Source organism: Podarcis gaigeae (assembly GCF_964106915.1).
Source record: "Podarcis gaigeae genome assembly, chromosome: 1".
NCBI classification, from domain to species: Eukaryota; Metazoa; Chordata; class Lepidosauria; order Squamata; family Lacertidae; genus Podarcis; species Podarcis gaigeae.
In genome coordinates this window covers 39,657,791-39,678,008 of record NC_139678.1, presented here as the reverse complement: position 1 = coordinate 39,678,008, position 20,218 = coordinate 39,657,791, and the positions used below count along the sequence as shown (strand labels likewise).

General features: G+C 38.6%; 1 protein-coding gene across 5 annotated transcripts in view; it reads right to left on the bottom strand.

Annotated features, from left to right (window-relative positions):
* Positions 1-20,218, bottom strand: part of CDIN1 (CDAN1 interacting nuclease 1) — a 124,832-nt gene that overhangs the window by 44,189 nt on the left and 60,425 nt on the right. For 4 of the 5 annotated variants that reach the window (XM_083745390.1, XM_083745393.1, XM_083745392.1 and 1 more), the window contains 5 exons: positions 13,503-13,582; positions 13,127-13,176; positions 8,609-8,676; positions 7,260-7,325; positions 3,640-3,745 (listed from right to left, as the gene is read on the bottom strand). In XM_083745390.1, coding sequence (XP_083601516.1) covers positions 3,640-3,745; positions 7,260-7,325; positions 8,609-8,676; positions 13,127-13,176; positions 13,503-13,582 — 370 coding nt within the window. Of the gene's footprint in view, positions 1-920; positions 3,149-3,639; positions 3,746-7,259; positions 7,326-8,608; positions 8,677-13,126; positions 13,177-13,502; positions 13,583-20,218 lie in introns of all 5 variants that reach the window. The other variant, XR_014565873.1, reaches the window with a different exon arrangement.

The following is a 20,218-nucleotide window of genomic DNA, read 5'->3' as shown; positions in this document are numbered from 1 at the left end:
AAGATGATTCTATTTTTGTCAATTACTTTTAACTTCTTTCTTTACACACACAGCGAAAGCTTCGTAATTTGATTAGCAAAGCACTCATAAAAATTACACAATGGAAGAGGAAATGTAGCTAGGCCTGAGTTTCAGCAAGCAAAGCAACCTTCTTAAATAATAATTTTTAAAAATGTTTTGGTTCTGTTCAGAAAATGTTTCTACCATTCATATGTAGATAAAGACTTAACAATAACATGTACATTCAAAATGTCAGATGTAAATGTCAATTAAAAATTACAAGGAGTTCTGAAAGGTAAGGTCTGTGGGGGCTGACATTCTTTGACATAGTGGAGTGTCTGTGACCAGGCCTTTGGCAAACATAGCAGGATCTATGCTGTCAGCTCTTATCGTACGTAAGCCTAGATGCTTGTCTAATCTGAATGAGAAATACCAAGGAAATTGGAGCTGATGCCTTGCAGTAATATAGATGGAAGCTGAAAGCGCTCTGTCTGTATTATGGAATAGCCTCCAATGATGCAACAATATTTGAAAGATTAGAGGAAAAATATAAAGAAATATAATTCAAACAATGAAAGATCATAGTACTCTGTTTACTTTTAGAAAAAGCACAGAAAAACAGAACAGCCTCAAAAACATTCATAAAAGATTGTCTAAATCTGGTGTACTACTAAAATGCTCAATATGGAAAACATTTTCCCCAAAGTGAAATTTACTAGCTAATGTAATCCTAATTGCACTTTATGTGACTTTATTCGTGTTGTGTTGCCACCACTCCTGAATTTTTTACTGCAAAGAAAAAGAACACTATCATAAACATACTGTACTGATATCACAAACTTTAGAATTCTGAAGATTAGGCTATTATCCAAACACTAAAAAATTATTCCTTCAGACTAAAGATGCTTTATGCTACTTACTTTGGAAAAATTATCCGTTAACAGCAGAATCCTCTGCACAATCAGAAATCCTACTGAATTAAAGGAGACAGTCCCAGGAAAGTATGCATAGGATTGATTGAAAGAAAAATACACAGCTTACACATAAGCTTTAAACAAATATACAACTTTCTGCTCACAAACATTTTACAGGGCTCCTTTGAAGGCCTTTAGGATAACAAGGTTCCTGTGAGAAAATTAAAATTCACTACTTTTTATTGCTCTGCGTAGATTCATAATAATTCCTCCCCCACCTGACAATGATAGCCTGAATGAAAAATGACAGTAATTCAAGACTCTAAATTCATTCAAGCCCATTTCTGAAACAAGTTAACTAATGCTAGGACAGGCATGGGAGATAAGAGAGGGAGAGAGAATGTGGAATTTGTGAAATTCCATAAGCACTAGAAGGCTTAAGCAATCCTAAGTCCCTGAGTGTTGGAATAAGGTCAAAACCTTTCAGTATTGTACCAGTGTGTCAAAATATGTCAACAAACCATCATACTGCAGGAAGAAGAATGACCTTTCAGTTCTTTGTGTATTGGCTGCCAATGAAGCTTTGGATACTGGGTATGCATGAACAGTTTTCCTAGATGCTTGACAAATGCAACTCCCAAGGTTTCCACTAAGTCCGTTTGTTGAGCCACTGTGTTTCATTTCACCAATACAACTTTTTAAGCCCCTAAACTGCTAGATATTGACATTGTGCTAGGGAAAGGATGTCTTCCTTTTCCAAACATTTCCCAAAAATTTAACTTTACCTCAACGTATCAACTGATAACATTATTATCAAAATACTCAGTACTGTACGTTAAATAACTTCGTCTTCCTCACATCTTTTTGCACATGTGTGATAAATGGTATTTAACAGACGCAAGTTAAAATGGAATTTAAGTTTTACTCTCTTTGACAAAGTTGTTTTTAGAACATTCTACTTTTTTATCTTCACCAGGTGCAATTTAGGCTGCAATTCTAAACCCACTCACTTGAGAGTAGACCCGCTGAACATTATGCGCAGACATGAATTATTTTATTATTATATGTCTACATCACCCTTCTTCAGAAGATCACAGGGCGGTTTACAATATAAAAGCCCCCAAATATACACCAAATAACAATCCATAGATTGTATAATTAGGCAAAGGCTTGGAAGAAGAGGGTTGTTTTTGCCTGGTGCCTATGTATGTATAGGACTGTGCTATTCTAAGCACACTTAGTATGGAGTACTGGTCACCTTAATCTCAGTGTAACTTCTAAGTGAGGATTTAGGATCACTTGGTGTGTACCATTTCTAGAAAGGAACTTTGGGTGTGTTGATTAGCAATGAACACACTAGGAAAATTTTGAACACTCCTATTGACTAAATAGGGACTTTCCTATTTAATCAATAGGAGTGTGTGCAGAGTACTAAAGACATTTAGATTACAATTAAATAGTGAAAGATTTCAGTAGATGGAAGGTTTGCTATTCATATTCAAAGAGTGTAGAAGAAATGCTACTCTCATTATGTAGAATTATCATTATTCTAATATCAGTGTCAAAGAAGACATTTTGTTAGTGCCTTCTTCAAACGTAGCAAAGTTACTTCCGATAATAACAGCGTCAAGGTTTCTCCTGGGACTCACTAAAACATAGTCTAGAGACACGACAGCCAGATTTGCAAACAATGGAAATAGTAAACTGACTGCATCCTTACTTACTGTAAGTCATAATTGACAGTGAAGTTACTAATTATTAATTAATCTGTCTCTTGATAGTACTAGTTTACTCATTAGTATATTACAGCAAAATATGGAAGTGCACAGCTTTAGCTTGGAATTCAACTACATAATTAAACCAAATTAGATTTTCATGTACTTTTAATATTTTACCAAACCCAGAGCAATTTTTTGCCATTTTACAGAGCAAAAATGCACCCAGGAGTGGCCACAGTACATGGGCAGAACAAGTGGGCATTGCATCAAATGGCCCCACGTTCCATCCATGACATCTCCACATAAAATTAGCACAGGTAGCAGGGCTATGAAAGAGTCAGTGCTGGAGACTCTGAGATCTGCTAGGCAGGCTACTGGTCTAACTCAGAATAAATGTATCAGCTTTATAGTTTCAGCACAGGTATCTCTCAAATGGTTCAAACATGGCAGCTTGGTAGGTTAAGATACATTTTTTCTATCAGTGGGGTGTACCTCTGTGAAATAACTGAGGAAAGCCTGGAAGAAGAACCCAGTTCCCCAGATTACGAGACTACCGCTCTAAACCACTGGCTCTCACAAAGACGCCATGAATTTTACCTTTAAAAGGGTGTGTGTAATATTAAGAGGCCAAATTCAGATCATAGATAAGGGACATGTTCTTGCACTTCTTTACCCAAGCTGAGGTGGTAGAGCTTTCTAGTGTTGTGTGCTATAGGCTGCTACACTGTGAACCCCCACCAGTGCTTGCCCAGTCCCAAGATGCCTCAGGATCTCAGTCGTTAATACTACAGCAAACATACTATGCTTATGCAATGAAAAATGCCGGGGCCCATAAGCAGGAGCTGCTCAGAGAAGTGGCTGCTTGCCGAGGGGACATCCATTTCATGTCAACATTCTTTCTTTTCTTCCAGACAAATAGCAATAATGTACATATGGCCTACAGTTTAAATAACAAGAAAGAAAGAAAGAAAGAAAGAAAGAAAGAAAGAAAGAAAGAAAGAATCTACCTGTTCCAGTAACTCCAGAACTGGTCATGTAGATAGGCTTGGTGGCTACACTCATCTCCAAAAGAGGCTTTGCTTTCAATCCAATGAATGATATGACCTTCCACAGCTAAAAGGGGGGGGGGGGGGATAATACATTTTAAAATGAACCCAAATCCTTACAAATTCTTAAATCACAGTAAATATCGTAAGAATATCTTAAGAATAATCTAACACAAATTACTGTTATGCAAGGCTTCCTCAGTTTTAAACCATACTGAAAAACACAGTCACTCAATCTTTTCACAGTGTACTTGCATCTTTAAAGGTTCAATTATTTATGGGCAGAATAACTGGGTATTATGTCTCTAATGAAGTGTTAGGGGAAATACAGAGACTGTGAAGCTTGCATGGGAAAAGCAGAAACATGGGCACAATATTGATGTACCACGTTGTACCACAAGATTGGGAAACCTACGCACCTCCAGATGTTGCTAGAGGTGATATGATAACTATCTTCAAATATCTGAAGGGCTGTTACATGGAAGAGGGAACAAGCTTCTCTTCTGCTGCTCTAGAAGTTTGGAGCTGAACCAATGGATTCAAGGAGATCCTGACTAAACATTAGGAAAAACTTTCTGATGGAAGTGGCAGCTTTCCATGTGCGCAAATCTGAATCCCTGCTTTGCTTGGAGCAGCACACTTTTTGGTGTGGTGGCGTACTGCTCTTTTTATAGTTGTTTTTATTAAAGGAATTTCATGGTTAACAAGGGTACATACAACATCTCTGTTTTCAATTCATAGTGTCCTTTCTACAGGTCAGTTACATTTGGTGTGAGACACTGCTATCATAAGCATAGGCGCCGACTCCATGGGGCCTGAGGGGGCCCGAGCCCCCTCAAAAATTCGTTTGGGGGGGCTCCGCCCCCCCAATAATTTAAGAAAATTATTACCGTAAATTTCGCTCTATAACACACAGGCAAAAATAAGATCGGGCGGGCGGGCAGAGGGAAGGCAGAAGCTGCTGCTTTCCTGCATTCTGCCTCAGGGTCTTACTGCCCACCCACTTCTGTTGCTGCGTTTGCTCAAACTCAACAAAGAGCAGGGAATCCCCTGCCCTCCTGGCAAGCAGAGGGTTAAGGAAAGGATCGAGTCCTTCCTTCTAATTCTTTCCTAGTCACACTGCGTGCAGGCTCCAGCCCACCACCTCCTCCTCTCCGTGCTCTAGGGATGCAGGTGGGAGAGAGAGAGAGAGGGCTGGCTTGGGGGGGGGGACTTTTGCCTTCCTTTCCTCCCCCCACCCCGTTAAACTCCTCCCCTGCATTCTTAGCCAGCTGCTTCTCCGCACACCCCTCTTGTGCTTCTTGTCCCTTCTGTGTTTTTCCTTCCCTCCCCATTTAAAACGTGGTGACAAAGCATGGATCCACATGGATCCTCAGGTTTTTTGCATTGGGTCACCCCAAATTCACCATCAGATCACATAGCATGTTCATGGCTACATCTTGCACCAAAAAAATCACGCACCCACTGTTGCCTAGGGTCACAGTGGTGCAAAAATGTGGTTACAAAGCATGGATCCACATGGATGCTCAGGATTTTTGCATTGGGCTACTCCAAACTCACTGTCAGATATTAAAAATCTTTATAAAATAGAGAATTAAATACATACAGAATGTTAAATTTTCAGTTTTGAAATATTAGTACTAGTTTAGTACTGTATTTCTATATTACTATAGTACTGTATTAGTTATTTTCAAATACTTAAATATTTTTAGGATGTAAGACCCAATTAAAGCCCGTTATTTACATACAGTATAACAGTATTTACATACAGTATTAGGCATACTGTATTAACTTTATTAACTGTATTAAAGCATTAACTTTAAGATATTATATTTATTTAATGAACCCTCAGCCTTATTCAAAGTAAGCTTAAATTAGCTATTTCACTTATTAATCAAAGTGCTATTACTGTGCGACAGCAATATTTTGTTTTATTCTTTTAATGATAGTTTAGGATTTATTTAAATATCATTTCAGTCTTTTCAGAGCTATATATTCACTGCTCTGTAATAGTCTATAAGCATAATTGTTACTGTAAATTAAATTAGCTTTTTACGAAAATACCGTGCGTGTTTTTGTTTTGTTTCTTTTTTCAAAGCCAAAAAGTGTTTCAGGCTTGTCGAGTTTCCCGGAGTGTGGAGTTATAGAGAGTCGAGTTTTCAGGGTTCTAATGTTGCTCATATGACTCTAAAATACTTTAAAAAAACTTTAAAACTCACTAATTTTCATCTAAAATTTAGAAAACTTCCCGGGGCAGGACCCCGGTATGGGCCCCCTCAATATTTTTTATAAGTCAGCGCCCCTGATCATAAGACATTGTGAGGTTGGAGGGGGGTAGTAATTTTCCATTCTTTTGGTATACTAAAATAAATTGTATTTCAAAAGCAAGATGAGATTCATAAAAAGGTGCATGGGCACAGGTAAACAAATACATGCATGCAAGCCCACAATGGACCTCAGGTTTCCTTGCACTGAGTGGCACGTATATTTTTCTAAAATGATTTTTAAAATTGCTCTTTTGTACAATTCTGGCATAGCAAGGGCTAGAAGTCAAGTGCTATGTCAAATCCATGACGTAGTTCTAATTCAGTTGCAAGACCAATGCAGGTGCTTAGCACACCTGCTAAACTTGCTAAAGTTGTATATGCTGTCGAGTTGCAGCTCGGCATTCAAGGAAAAATCAGTCTCACACCATAGTAGGTTCCGAAATATGGCCGCCGCTAGGGCTCATGCAGCACAGCTTTTATTGTGTGAAATCAGAAAGATACAAAATACAAGCCAAGCAATTTGTTCTAGCAAGCAGATAAGGACCTTCGCACTAGATCAGGCCATGCCACGTTAGCCAATCATATAGGACAGCACGAGCTGTCCACGCACTGTTCATGCTCCAAGGATGCTTCTAGCTATGAAATCACCCTGTAACAATAAGAACCTTGCTTATGCTCTCATGTACAAGCAATCATTTTCCCACAATATGCCATGATTTTTCTGTGTGTAATTTTCATCTGTCACAGCCTGGTCAAATGGACCACTGTGTAGCAACACACAAACTGCAGCAGTGTTGGGACTTTCAGTAAGTGGGGCACAGCTGGATGTCTTTGACCTGATTACCATTTCCAGGATGCCTCTTTAGCTCCCATGACGCAATCTATCATTTGCACCATGGCAGCTAACCTGCATTCGCAACTGGGGCATTAGGAGTGGCACGAAGTCTGAGAAATTATGGTTAAAGTTTGGCTCACGGAGGAACAGTATTTTAGCTTTTGCAATGACTGAGGATAAAGCAGATTTTAAAATATTTGTCTCAGGTCAACAGCTTACACATTTGAATAAATCCAGATGCTTCTATGACATGTTCCTATAACAGGTTTACTTATGGATCAGGGTCTTAGGTCAGTCTGGGATCTAAGTTTTTTTATCCCTCCCTCCCGCTCTGTAATTATTACAGGCATTGTTTCATTACTGTGAATATCTAACAGAGTGTCATGATTATCCTGCGTCTCCCATAATGCCTTTAAGAACGTTAGCTTTTCAGTATAAACAGATTCACCCACCAAAGCTTAAAAACCTCATGGACTCACCCACTGGCACCTCTAATATGAAGTCTGGTGTTTTGTCATAACCTTTTGCACGTAACTGATCTTCAGCTATAAAGAGAATGAATATTATAAACAATAGTATTATTCTTTTAACCAGATAGCAGAATAATTAATTTTCTTTTGAACGGAGGTACAAGAATTACTAATGCACTCATACATATCCTTCTTACGCGTGCAATGCTGTGTCAGATTAAATGAACCTTCTTAGCAAACCTGATACATGAATATAAAAATGCTTCTTTGTCATCTCTGCATTTCTATGTCTTCATTATAAACATCATTAATTCAACCTGTCATACAGTACTTTGTTACTGAAAAATATTCAAAATAAAATATTTTAGTTGATTGGATCTCTCTGAAAGTAACTTTAAGAAATAGCTAGTGTTATCACAATGAAGACATGCTGTACTTTCTGCTCAATTTATACATTGGGTGGAAATGAGTATAAAATCAAATCACTTAAAAGTTATTATAGGACACAGAAGTTATTCTAGCCTCTTAATTTGCCTCCATGTTGAACTATCTAGCATTGAGCCATCACATTCCAGTGGCACATAGACAGACACGAAGTCCAAGTTCAAACCTGAAGCACCACTTTAGCTAATGGGGCCTCCCGCTGCCACCATGCCACCGGAACACAATTTTTGTTCTCATCCTGAAGCAAAGTTCTTAACCTGAAGCACTATTTCTGGGTTAGCGGAGTCTGTAGCCTGAAGCATATGTAACCTGAAGCGTATGTAACCTGAGGAACCACTGTAATAAGAACTGCATTAAGCAAGTATTAACTGCAAAGAATTAAAGTGATACTTCTACAATGAACAGCAATAATATTCTTATAAAGGTTAACATTTTGCATTGTTCAGATTAGAGATAATGCAAGAAGGCTTAATATACTTGTTCAAAAATATGAAGGAATAAACATGCTTCTAAGGAAACCAGTGAATTCCTCCTGTATGGTGGTGGTTGTTTTCTTTTTAATACATGAAGCATTATGCAGCTAATATTTCTTATGCTTCCTACTGAGTCTCCTAAGACCTAGATTATGGCTAATATCTCATGACACCAAAAGTAATACAGCAGCTGATATTAAAGCATTTTTCCCAGCTACTTATTCTATAAAATATTAATTGCTAGCTTGTGCCCGTGCAGTATGGGGTATTAGGTAACTGAGTTCCTGCTCAAGTCTAAATCAATAAAAGATAACATGTACCTCATCAATCATTTCTTAGCCTCTCTTTACTACCTAATACAGGATATCTATGGAGACCTCTTTTGGAAAAGCTACTGAGATGTGGAATGTTTAGGTACTAGATTAAAATATAAAATCTTACCTAAAAAAGATATATTTTTCTCCAAAAGCATTTCTTGCAATAAGACTTCATGCTCATGTCCAACTGCACTGATTTTTTTTCCATCAAGGAAGGAAAGGCATAGTGTTTGAAATAAAATTCAGTTTTAGAATTATATGACGCTGAATACAGTTATGTGGCAGTGAATACTGATTGCTTTGGTGGAATGATTCCAATTTTCCCTCCCTGAAGTCATTTTTAATCCACAAAGTAGAAAGAGAAAGAAGCATTAGTGGGCCACACAAAGAATGCCAATATATTATTTATTTAAAATATATCCTAACCTTAATCCAAAGCTCTGAGGGTAGGTAACAATAACTTTGGCAAAATAAGAAGTCTGTATTAGTTAAAATCACACATAAATATTTAGGTTCAAATGAGAGCAGGGTCTAATAATTTCCCTGAGCTGAACTTCTGATTCTACTTTGCTTCTGCTATTTGTTATAACTGTTTTGTTATGCTTTTTAATGGTTGCTTTTATTGTACATTTTAATTATGGGAGTATTAGCACCCAATAGAATTGTTAATGCGTATTTTAATTATGTGTTGATTTTTATAGTTGTAAACCACTTAGAAGCCAGCTAGTGGCTCCATTCAAAAGCCAAGCAGACACATTTTGCCCGAGAAACAATCTTCAATAGTACTCCAAATGATATAATCTGAATGGGAGGTAACCAGACCATAAATTACTGTGATCAGGCTATCGCTGTCTAGGAACCGTTGTAGCTAATAAACCAGTCATAGTTGAGAGAAGGCAACCCGTACCACTGCAGACACCTAAGTTTCCAGTGAGTAAGTCGAATCAAAGAGTATCTCCCAACTACAACCTGCTCTTTGATTAGAAGTGTGAAAACAGGTTGTCCATCTAATTCCTGAACACAGAAACCACTAGTCACAGACGTTCAGTCCTCTCCCAATTTAGTTTTGATTTATTAGCCCACATCCAACCCATCAAAATGGATAGTGATCAGATAACAGTTAGAACCTGCATAGTCTCAGATGCCAATGAGAAATACTGCATACTGATGCTGCCCAACTCCCAAACACCTTATGACCCCACCCAGGAGTCTCATATAGATATCTCCCAGGGCCATCCTTTCTACCCAATCTTTATGTAGAAACGGAATCACCATAATGCCATGCATTCCATTCCCACACCAAAGAGCCTAGTAGGATACTGTGCTTCATTGTATTGAAAGCCACTGAGAAATTCAGCAAATAATATGCCCCTCTTCTTTCTATACATTCATTTGAAATCTGTTTCATTACGGAAGTTATCATAGAATATATCTCTGCACTGCTACCAACCTTTGTTATATCGTGATACAAAAAGCAATTTATAATTATGAATAAACTATCAGCTGATGAATTTACTTCATAGATGCTTTTAAAACATTTTAACTATAAATGGATTTCCCATTCTTATTAATCTCTAATTTCTAGAAGGAATAACAGCTGGAATACAAAAAGAAGAAGAAGAAACAGCACCACACAAATATAACATCGCAATGGAAATCATGTACTGCATTAAACTCTAATATAATGACAGAGCCAAAGAAAGAAAATGAATGATCACAAAAAATGTAAGATAAATTCTACGAACAAAATTTATAATGTACCATAAGCAGAAACACTTAGACTTGGCCTACAGTAATACCTGTTATTGATGTATGGCACTGATCATGGGGCAAAACTTGTAAATAACCTCACGAGCCATTTTCTACTCATGCAATCCAGCAGTCTAGTTTCCCGTAAGCAGCCAAACTATTACTGAAAAATAGCCTCCTGGCATTTACAAAGAGGTTGACTTCATTCTTTAGTCCATGCATATATAATTAGATAGTTGTATTTAAAATCAATATGAAATCCTTAGAAGACATTATGCTTTTAAAACCTTAACTTTAAATTGATTTAAAGCTACTTTGTATGCCTTAAAATTAACAACTAAGGCTGCAAGCCTAACCCCACTTCCCTAGGTGTAGGGTTGCAACCCTAACCATGTCTGTTCAGAAGGAAGTACCGGTACTATTCCATTCAACTGGACTTAGTCTCAGGTAAATGAGGTCAGCATTGAAGAAATTCAAAAACATATATTCACAAGTAATGCCTTCCTACACAGTCTGGGATAATGCAACCTGTCCCATGGCTGACAATTTTTTTAAAATGGTGTTCCATGAAAACTGATCAGGAATTATGATGATCTACAATGTGCATGAAATACCATATAGCAAATATCATTTAACTAATCCTATAAACTGCTGCTGTATTACAGTTTTCTCAAGAGCATTGTTTTTTCACCCTATGCAATGGTCAGATGTAGCTCAGAATGGCTGCACAATCCTGCACTAATGTACCATGCTGATAAAGCAATTTATGTAGCACAGAAGGAATCTCACTGCCTCCTCTGGGGTTCCCAAAATAAGTTAATGGAAGCAAAGTTTCCTGATAATCTACTCCAGCATCTACCCCTGCAAAACCTCTCCAGAGGCTTGTGAGGACCTTTTGAAACATCTGGGGATGGTGTGCTGTGTGAGGCGGGGGAATTGTTCAAAACAGGATTGGGTGTGAGCCCACTAAGTGACCTTTATGATTGAATAGGGATCTGAATGCTATTATTTAATTTGTGACTTGTGAGCAGGCCCAGGTGCATATTTTGCAACACTGAATTAAATGTTCCTACATATAACCAAGCCATGTAGAACAGTAGATGGGAGGTTTCAGGCATACAGGCAGCTGTGCTGTTCCTCATTAATCTCTCTCAAAGGAACTATGGAAGGCACTTTGTCGCTCTCAAAGAGTTCTCTGAGGTATTTTATTTTTGTTTTATGCAAGTAGGTAGACCTCAGGTCACGGGATCTACTTTGTTTTTAACTAGAACCCCAGTATCTAATGCCAGAGCTATGTGCAAAGCAGTAGCTTGCGGGAAGAGCAATGGAGCGGGGCATAATTAATTACCTACTTCACCCCACTAAGTGCTATGTGGGACTGATTTGCACACACAGTTGTGGAGATGTCGCATTGGCAGAGACCAAAGCCCTGGTGCTCCCTAGCCCTGGATGTTACGTGGTAGGCATCAGGGAGGCGGGGGCAAGTCTCCCTATGGCTACCATGGAACCTTCAAAGAGTAGCAGCTGAAAAAGGCCCAGCATGGTCCCCACTGAGCCTTCATTAGGCACCCCTTCTAATTAGGAAGCAGCATACTGCCCAGTTGCCCAAATGAGGAGATATCCCAGATGCCCTAGAGAACTGACCTGCACGTTACACTATGGCTTAGCAGGACTGTGTGGATGTGCAGGTTCCTGGATAGAAGCTCATAGCTGCTTTGAACTTCTCTGGTCTTTTTTGCTATGCTGAGCTAAGCCAAACTTTGGCTTAGCTCGTCTTCCAAACTGGGGCTTGTGGTTAAGCTCTCTCCTCACTAACCACAAACCGCAACCCACTGGCTGATCATGCTATGTGAACCAGGCCATTTTGTGGGGAGAGCGATCCTGAGTACACCTGATATAGGAAACCAGATAGAATTTGCTGAAGTAATCATTCACTTTGATTTTACCATGCTTTGAAAATTACCTGTTTATATTTTCAATTTGGATTTTTTGAGCTTTATGGAAAGGTAGTACCAATTTAAAAATTATTATACAAATAAAACTTGGGCGGAGATCTCACCTGGGGCTGGCATACAATTTTTTTACCATCCTAAAACTCAATATTTCCTGATAATATCCAGGGGACAAGTGATATAAAAAGGGACAGCCCCTAGACTGGGGGGAACCTATGGCCCTCCAGTTGCTGTTGGACTACAATTCCCATCATCCCTGACCACTGTCCATGCTGACTGGGGCTGACTGAGTCCAACAATATATGCAGAGCCGCAAGTTTCCTATCCTTGCTCCAAACAGTAAGACATTTTTCAGTTTATAGACTTGAACGGAATTACAGGTCTCCTCTACATTGAAGAACTCAGTTCACCATCATCTTTCAAGTACTATGCAGAGTCCTAGTCTGAAGCACTGAGATCCCATTATAAGGCTTTAGGAAGCTTTCTGTTCATCAGCTATCTTGAACTGTATTTGTCCACTTTGGACAGATGCAAGAACATGCTACTGGTAAGTCAGATATTGTCACTTTTTCAAATACCCTTTGTCCAATGGAAAATGCAAAGCAGGTAACAATTTTTATAGTACTATGTAAGTTATGACAGCTAATAATTTGATACAAGATTACATATTTCATGGGACCAACAGCAACAGGATTCCACCTAAGCACAGGAAATGTATATCTACTGAACTGACAACTTTCATATGGCATATCTGATGTTAGTTAAACAGTGTAAGAGACAGGGTCTGCAATGACCCTCTTGTAGTTGATTGAATGTAAAAGAGAGGAGTATGATATGTGTTTTGTGAAGCAGAACTTTATGTCAGGTTAAAGCCAGACACGTCTCCTCCACAGAGTCTAAGCTCATCAATTGTGCACCTAAACTTTTACGAGAAAGGATACTGTTTGATGCAGTCCACCAGCGGTCCATAACAATAGTCATTCACAGTACACTGCAGACAAATAAGAAAAGTAGTACAGTGATGGGCAACTGCAGAACTATTACAGTTAAACAGAATCCTAAAAAACAGTAATTACTTTTCTTCATAAGGGCTATCAAAAGCTTTTCAGAGTTAGTCACGGAAAACAAAAATTGCATGCTTTTTATTCTCTATAAAAACAACCCATTAAAAAGCGAAATGCTCTCTTCACAAATATTGCATTGCCATTTATGCATTGCCTGACCTCAGTGATAGATTATGATGACAGTAATTAAATGAGGTTTAAAATCCTTTACATTGCTAGGCAGATAACGGCACAGCCACCAAGAGATGAATACCTGATAGATCTGGTTTGCTAGAATTCTATCTGGAATCTGAGAAGGGTCCCGCAGCATACTGTTTATAAGAGTTTTGGAAGCTGTGGAGGAAGAAGATGATACTGTAAGTGTTGCTGGAAACATGTCACTAACCAGCTGTCGGGTGGTGATGGGGGGAGTGAAACATGCTAAGAAAACACTAATAACATCTGAATGCATTCCATTTTCAAAATTGATGTAATCCTGCACAGTTTTGTATGCACAATTCACCTAATTCAATAAAATGTAAGCAGTGCACAATTGTGCACTTGACCGCCATGATTCAGAAAAAACAAAAAAAAAATCCTTTCAGTAGCACCTTAAAGACCAACTAAGTTAGTTCTTGGTATGAGCTTTCAAGAAGAAGTGTGCATGCACACGAAAGCTCATACCAAGAACTGACTTAGTTGGTCTTTAAGGTGCTACTGGAAGGAATTTTTTTTTGTTTTGACTATGGCAGACCAACACGGCTACCTATCTGTAAATAATTATATTCTGCTTTAAATTTCAAAATGGCTTAAAATTGAAAATGGTAACAAACGAACCACCACCACAAAAAACAAGTTGTCATAGGATTTAAAGATCAACACTAGCATAGTGCAATGAGGTGTCTCCCGAGACAGATGGATACCAACCATTACAATGCTGTACTTGCCTTTCTACATATAAAATGAATGGTGTTAAAATAAGTTTAACTCAGACTCATTGAAATGTTAATTTCAATAGGTTAACTTCCGTGGATCTGCTCTGAGTAAAACTGTGTGTCTTCTATGCCCCTTCTTCCCTGAAACCTCAGCTTTTGCATCAGTGGTGCCAGGTACACCTCTGTGGAAAGGAAATTCCACAACTTACTAAACATAACACCCGAGAGGGTCTTTTAAATATTTGAGGTATTTGAGGTCTCCCAGCAAAGTTGCATATGGAGGCAAGGAAGGTCCTTTCCTCAAATTTGTTGTTGTTTAGTCATTTACTCGTGTCCGACTCTTTGTGACCCCCTGGACCAGAGCACGCCAGGCACTTGTGTCTTCCACTGCCTGGCGTGCTCTGGTCCAGGGGGTCAAACTCATGTTGGTAGCTTCAAGAACACTGTCCAACCATCTCGTCCCCTGGCGTCCCCTTCTCCTTGTGCCCTCAATCTTTCCCAACATCAGGGTCTTTATCAGGGAGTCTTCTCTTCTCACGAGGTGGCAAAGTATTGGAGCCTCAGCTCCAATACTCAAATACTAAAGTATAAAACTATAATCCTGTGGAGTCAATCTGTATGAATAGGGAGAAGCTGCAGTAGCTGTTCCATCCCTCCATCTATCATATGTCCACATACTGATCATATGCAGACATGTGGTGAGATCAGTACCTATTCCTCATATTCACCTTCCTAGAATATGACATGTACCTAAAGCGAAATTTCAGCACAGACACCAGAATTTGCTTTTCATTTTTTTTTATAAAGATGTTTATTAGGGTTTTTTATAAAAAGTACAAAAATAATCAACAACATTCCTTTTGTCTTAACAAATTTTCCAACCTTCTTGGACTTCCTCACGTTTCCCGCTCGCACTTGCATTATTAATACATTTTCCCAAGCAAATTATCATGCAATTTGTAGCCACTCATTTAAGTATTAAATAACAATTCTTCAGCAATTTTTGTTTTCTAAAATCTCACTTATCTTTCAATTCGAATCCAGTTTAGTGATGGCCAATTTTTTATAGTCAAGCACCCTTCTTAACATTCCACCAAATTACAATATTTTTGTAAATAAGTCTTGAATTTCCTCCAATCTTCTTCAGTCCTTTCTTCACCCAGGTCTCGGATTCTGCCAGTCATTTCCGCCAGTTGCATATAGTCCATCAGCTGCATCTGCCATTCTTCCAGTGTGGGTAAATCTTGAGTTTTCCAATTCTTAGCAATGAGTATCCTTGCTGCCGTTGTTGCGTACATAAAGAATGTTCGGTCCTTCTTTAACACCTTCTGGCCGACAATACCCAAGAGGAAGGCCTCTGGTTTCTTAGTAAAGGTATACTTAAATACTTTTTTCAGCTCATTATATATCATTTCCCAGAAGGCCTTCACTTTAGGGCAAGTCCACCAGAGGTGAAAGAATGTTCCTTCACTTTCCTTACATTTCCAACATTTATTTTCGGACAAATGGTATATTTTAGCAAGTTTAACAGGGGTCATGTACCATCTATATATCATTTTCATTACATTTTCCTTCAGAGCGTTACATGCAGTGAAGTTCAACCCAGTGGTCCACAACCTTTCCCAATCCTCGAACATAATATTATACCCAATGTCCTGTGCCCATCTTATCATAGCAGATTTAACCATTTCATCTTGTGTGTTCCATTTCAACAGCAAGTTATACATTCTTGATAATACCTTAGTCTTTGGTTCTAGCAATTCTGTCTCTAACTTCGATTTTTCCACCTGAAACCCTAACTTTTTGTCATTTTTAAAGACTTCTTTAATCTGAGCATAATGTAACCAATCTAGCACTTTATCCTTCATTTTCTCCAGACTCTGCAGTTTCCAATTGTCACCGTCTTTTTCTAATATTTCCCAATACTTTGGCCAATTGGCCTCCGTGTTGGGTCTTTTCCGGGCCTTAGCCTCCAGAGGTGAAAGCCACCTTGGGGCAGAATTTGCTTTTCAAATCCCACAGTGTACTTTCACTTATCTTTGGAGAAGGCTTTTTATTGGAAAATGCACCCCTGCCTTTAAAAAGGGTATAACAAACAAAAAGTAATACAGAATTAAAATACAGAAAGTTGTTTCTCTGTTCATGCCACTGTTTTGCCAAGGCACAAGGGAGATTGATTACAGCATTTATTAAATAAATGTTACCTTAAAATGTCAGGCCTTACAGTGAATACAGAAGGTTGAACGCCTCCCCTCCCCATTAATCTGATGAAGGGTAGGATATCAATTGACCAAATAAATAAAATGAACACCTATATAATACCAATATAAACTAGCATATAGCTTTAAAAACAAAATGTAATAATTTTGGTACAGTATTTTAAAAGCTGGAACTTATTAAAATATTTGCAAGTACTTAGTTGTGGTCAGGGAGAGTTTCAATTATTTTCTTGAAATTATGAACTAACCTGGACCCATGATCATCATCTGACACCCTTCTCCCTGTGCCTCCTCTGTGAGAGGTCCAAAAAGTGGCAACATGAGAGTGGGCCTTTTCTGTGGTGGCTTCCTGTTTGTGGAATGCTCTCCCTAGGGAGGCTTGCCTGGCGCCCTCATTACATACCTTTGGTTGCCAGGTGAAAAGGTTTCTCTATAACCAGGCCTTTGGCTGATTAACATTTCCATGAGCATTTACAGTGGATCCTCTGGATACGAAGTACACTAAATTTGTTCTGGGGGTCCATCGCAACCTGAAAGGTCTGTAGGCAGAGGCGCCGCTTCAGCGCACGGCACGATTGAGAGCTTCTACAAATGCGCGTACGGAGAAACCCAGAAATATACACTTCCGGGTTTGCCGCATTCTTAACCCGAAAGTTACATATCCAGAGTGGTACGTAACTAGAGGGTCCACTGTAGATGTATTTGTGGATGGGAGTTATCAGTTTTCTATTGCTTTATTATGAATTTTGTATTATCATTTTGTATTTTTATGTTGTGACCTGTCCTGTGATCTTTGGATGAAAGGTGGTATACTAACTAACTAACTAACTAACTAACTAAATACTGCTACTGCTACTACTACTACTACTACTTATGGAAAACCACAGCAGCTATATTTAATAAACTGAAGCCATCCATTAAACATCAATCCATTTTCTTATGCTGAGCATGAACTACATTACATGTTTCTATTTCCAAATAAATACTGCAAATGCTTAAAATATATTTATTGCCATTAACTTAATTAGGATGCTAAACAATAATTAAACTGAAGCCAGACAGGCTAATCTGTTCTAGGATTAGTATTTCCATAATTTTTTCCTAGGATTCTATATTTTACATTTAATCCACATGTTCATGTAAAAATAGCCAAAGCAAATCAGTACAAAAGAAATATTTTCCTCCCCGCCCCCTTACCAGCATAATTCTGACCACCAAAAGGCAGACAATTTGGGGGGGGGGGGACTATTAGAGCTCTGGTTTAGCTTAATCGCCATGGGAAGGAATTTCTTTATTTCTTTATTTTCTTTAATTTATATACCATTCTCCATACAAAAATCCCAGTGTGGTTTACATAACAAAAGCATCTGCTCAACAGATACTCTACAAAATACTGCAAAACAAGCAAATCCAGCGGCAGCGGCCCAATACAATACCAATTCACTGAACCTCCCACAAATTCCTGTGTGAAGAGGTCAGTGTTTTGGAGAGGTGAGCCATTGTCGTGGCTGCCTTGCCAATACACTTGTCCAGCTCAGGGTCGATGGAGAAGCTGCTGGTTATGGTGGAGCCAAAGTAGACAAAATCATCTACCACCTCAAGCATATGGTCACTAATGCTGATGTGTGGAATGCTGCCGAACTCTACGCAGGCTTGGGGGAAACGGTTGATGAGGCACTATTTGCCACTAAACCCACCTGTGCCTCAAATGATCAAAGTATGGATGAGAACTGTTATATTGTGAATTGACCAGTTGTAGGAGAACGGCACTTCTTGCTCTCATAGCATATTGGGCAAAAATTACCATGAAGTGGATTCTCTTAACTGAACTGGAAGATTGTTATGGGACACAGGTTACATGTATGGGATGGGATTCTCTCGGGTAGAGTGGGCCAAGCTTTTCACTGCTTTTAATGAGAGAGTCAGAGCATATGGAATGCTGCCCCAAATTGCATCCCTGCAGAGAGATCTTCCCTTCCATTTGTCATAACATCATTACCGCATGGACAAACATCATTGCATTGAGACTCCCCATGCCACAATCATGGCAGCCACAATCAAGGACGTGAAGAATTACCAGATGATAGCAGTTATCCATAGCAAAAGCTTTGCTTAGCATTTCAGCGGAGATGAGTAGAATTTGGCATGGGGTTGTGTTTTCATGGTGGCTATAATATATGCCCAAAGTGTAAATATTCTATTATTATTATTATTATTATTATTATTATTATTATTATTGAATAGTGCACTGTCATTTCCTGTGCAATCCTTGTCGAAAAGAGTCACACAGTTCAGGAAAATTTGGGTACACATACCAAGTTTTCAGAGGCATTTTAAAAGGCTTTTAAAATGCAGCCACTATATGTCTAATATGCATCTCCGACATGGTGTAGTTTACAAGCATTGAATAACAGATGACAAGACAGCTATCTGGAAGCAATCAGATCACCTGTGCAAAAAACAAACAAACTTCCAAATGAACTTCATTATTAGCCTGATAATTATCATTATGCATGTTTGTTGCATGTGAACTAGCAATTAAAATAAGCTTATCTAATGAAAAAAGTAATTATAGCATCTTCTCAGTGTACATATTTTGTTGTGGATAGATGACCAGTCGAAGCAACGTAAAATGAATTAATATTCTCTTGGTAATATGGCTTTTGTGCTATAGCCAACTCCTTGAGCTTCCCTGAAAACCATCCTAGATCAGGGGAACCTATGAAACTGGCACTATATGAGAAAAAATATCCAGCCAAGGAGCTTTCACCATTAATAATGGCAGGATATAATTATTAAATTTAAAGTTAATGGAGGTTGCAAGAAAATGCAAAGCAAAAGGAACAGATAAAGGGGAAAAAGACTAGCACTCCAGAAGGCAAGCAGAGAGTGCATATTTGAATATTTTCCCACAGCAAAGATGTGGTTGTACATAGAAAACTGCAATGGCTCCCTGACATTCTAACTTTCCACCAACAGGAAGAAAATGCTGACATAGAGGATCATCTTCATGAGATAATTCTGAAGTCATATAGTCCTAGGTGAATTAAGTACAACTTATATGGAGACTGATCAGTAGAAGACACGACTGATCAGCGTGTCCACTGTTTCTTTGTGCCATTTCTGTATTTAACACAGGTATATATTGCTTTACATAAAACAACAAATGGTGTACAACATAAAATTTCATTGGGCTAGGAGGCTCGGACCTTCAGGGCAGAGCAGCCAAACAGAGCTCCATTGACACGGGGCTCCTAGTGCTGGATTTGACAACTGAAGCTGTTAAAACCAGGTTGCTAGCAGTTTAAGTGCTTTCCTTCCTGTCAATAGCGTTACTCACACCCAAGACTCAATCCACAGGACTAGAACCCCTGTCAAGAGCTCTGGTAGGAAGAAGCAAGTCACTGTGCTTCTTTTAAGTGGTGAGCCACAACATGTGGGGAAATGTACACTTTTGGGGTTTCTGGGATTTTCTATCAGAGCAGAAAAACTAGAATTTCAATTCTTTTTAATGATGCTTCTTTGGTTGTGAAGAAAGACTTGAACGTATGACTAAAACGTATCTTAAGCCAGAAATAAAATCCCGAATATATCTCAAATTTATTTTAAATTTCTATTCATATATTACGGCTGTCGTGTAGAGCTGGTTTCATATAGCAGCATTTCTGGTGACCTTTTTACAAAGTGGTTATAACGTGAGAATTGGCTCTGAGTCAACTGAAGCAACACAGCAAGGATTCTACTAGTATAGTGATAATATATTAGCAGGTCAATTGAGACACCAGGCTACAAAGTGATTAAGAATGGAAGTTTAAGAGCTCAGAGTGACAGAAGTA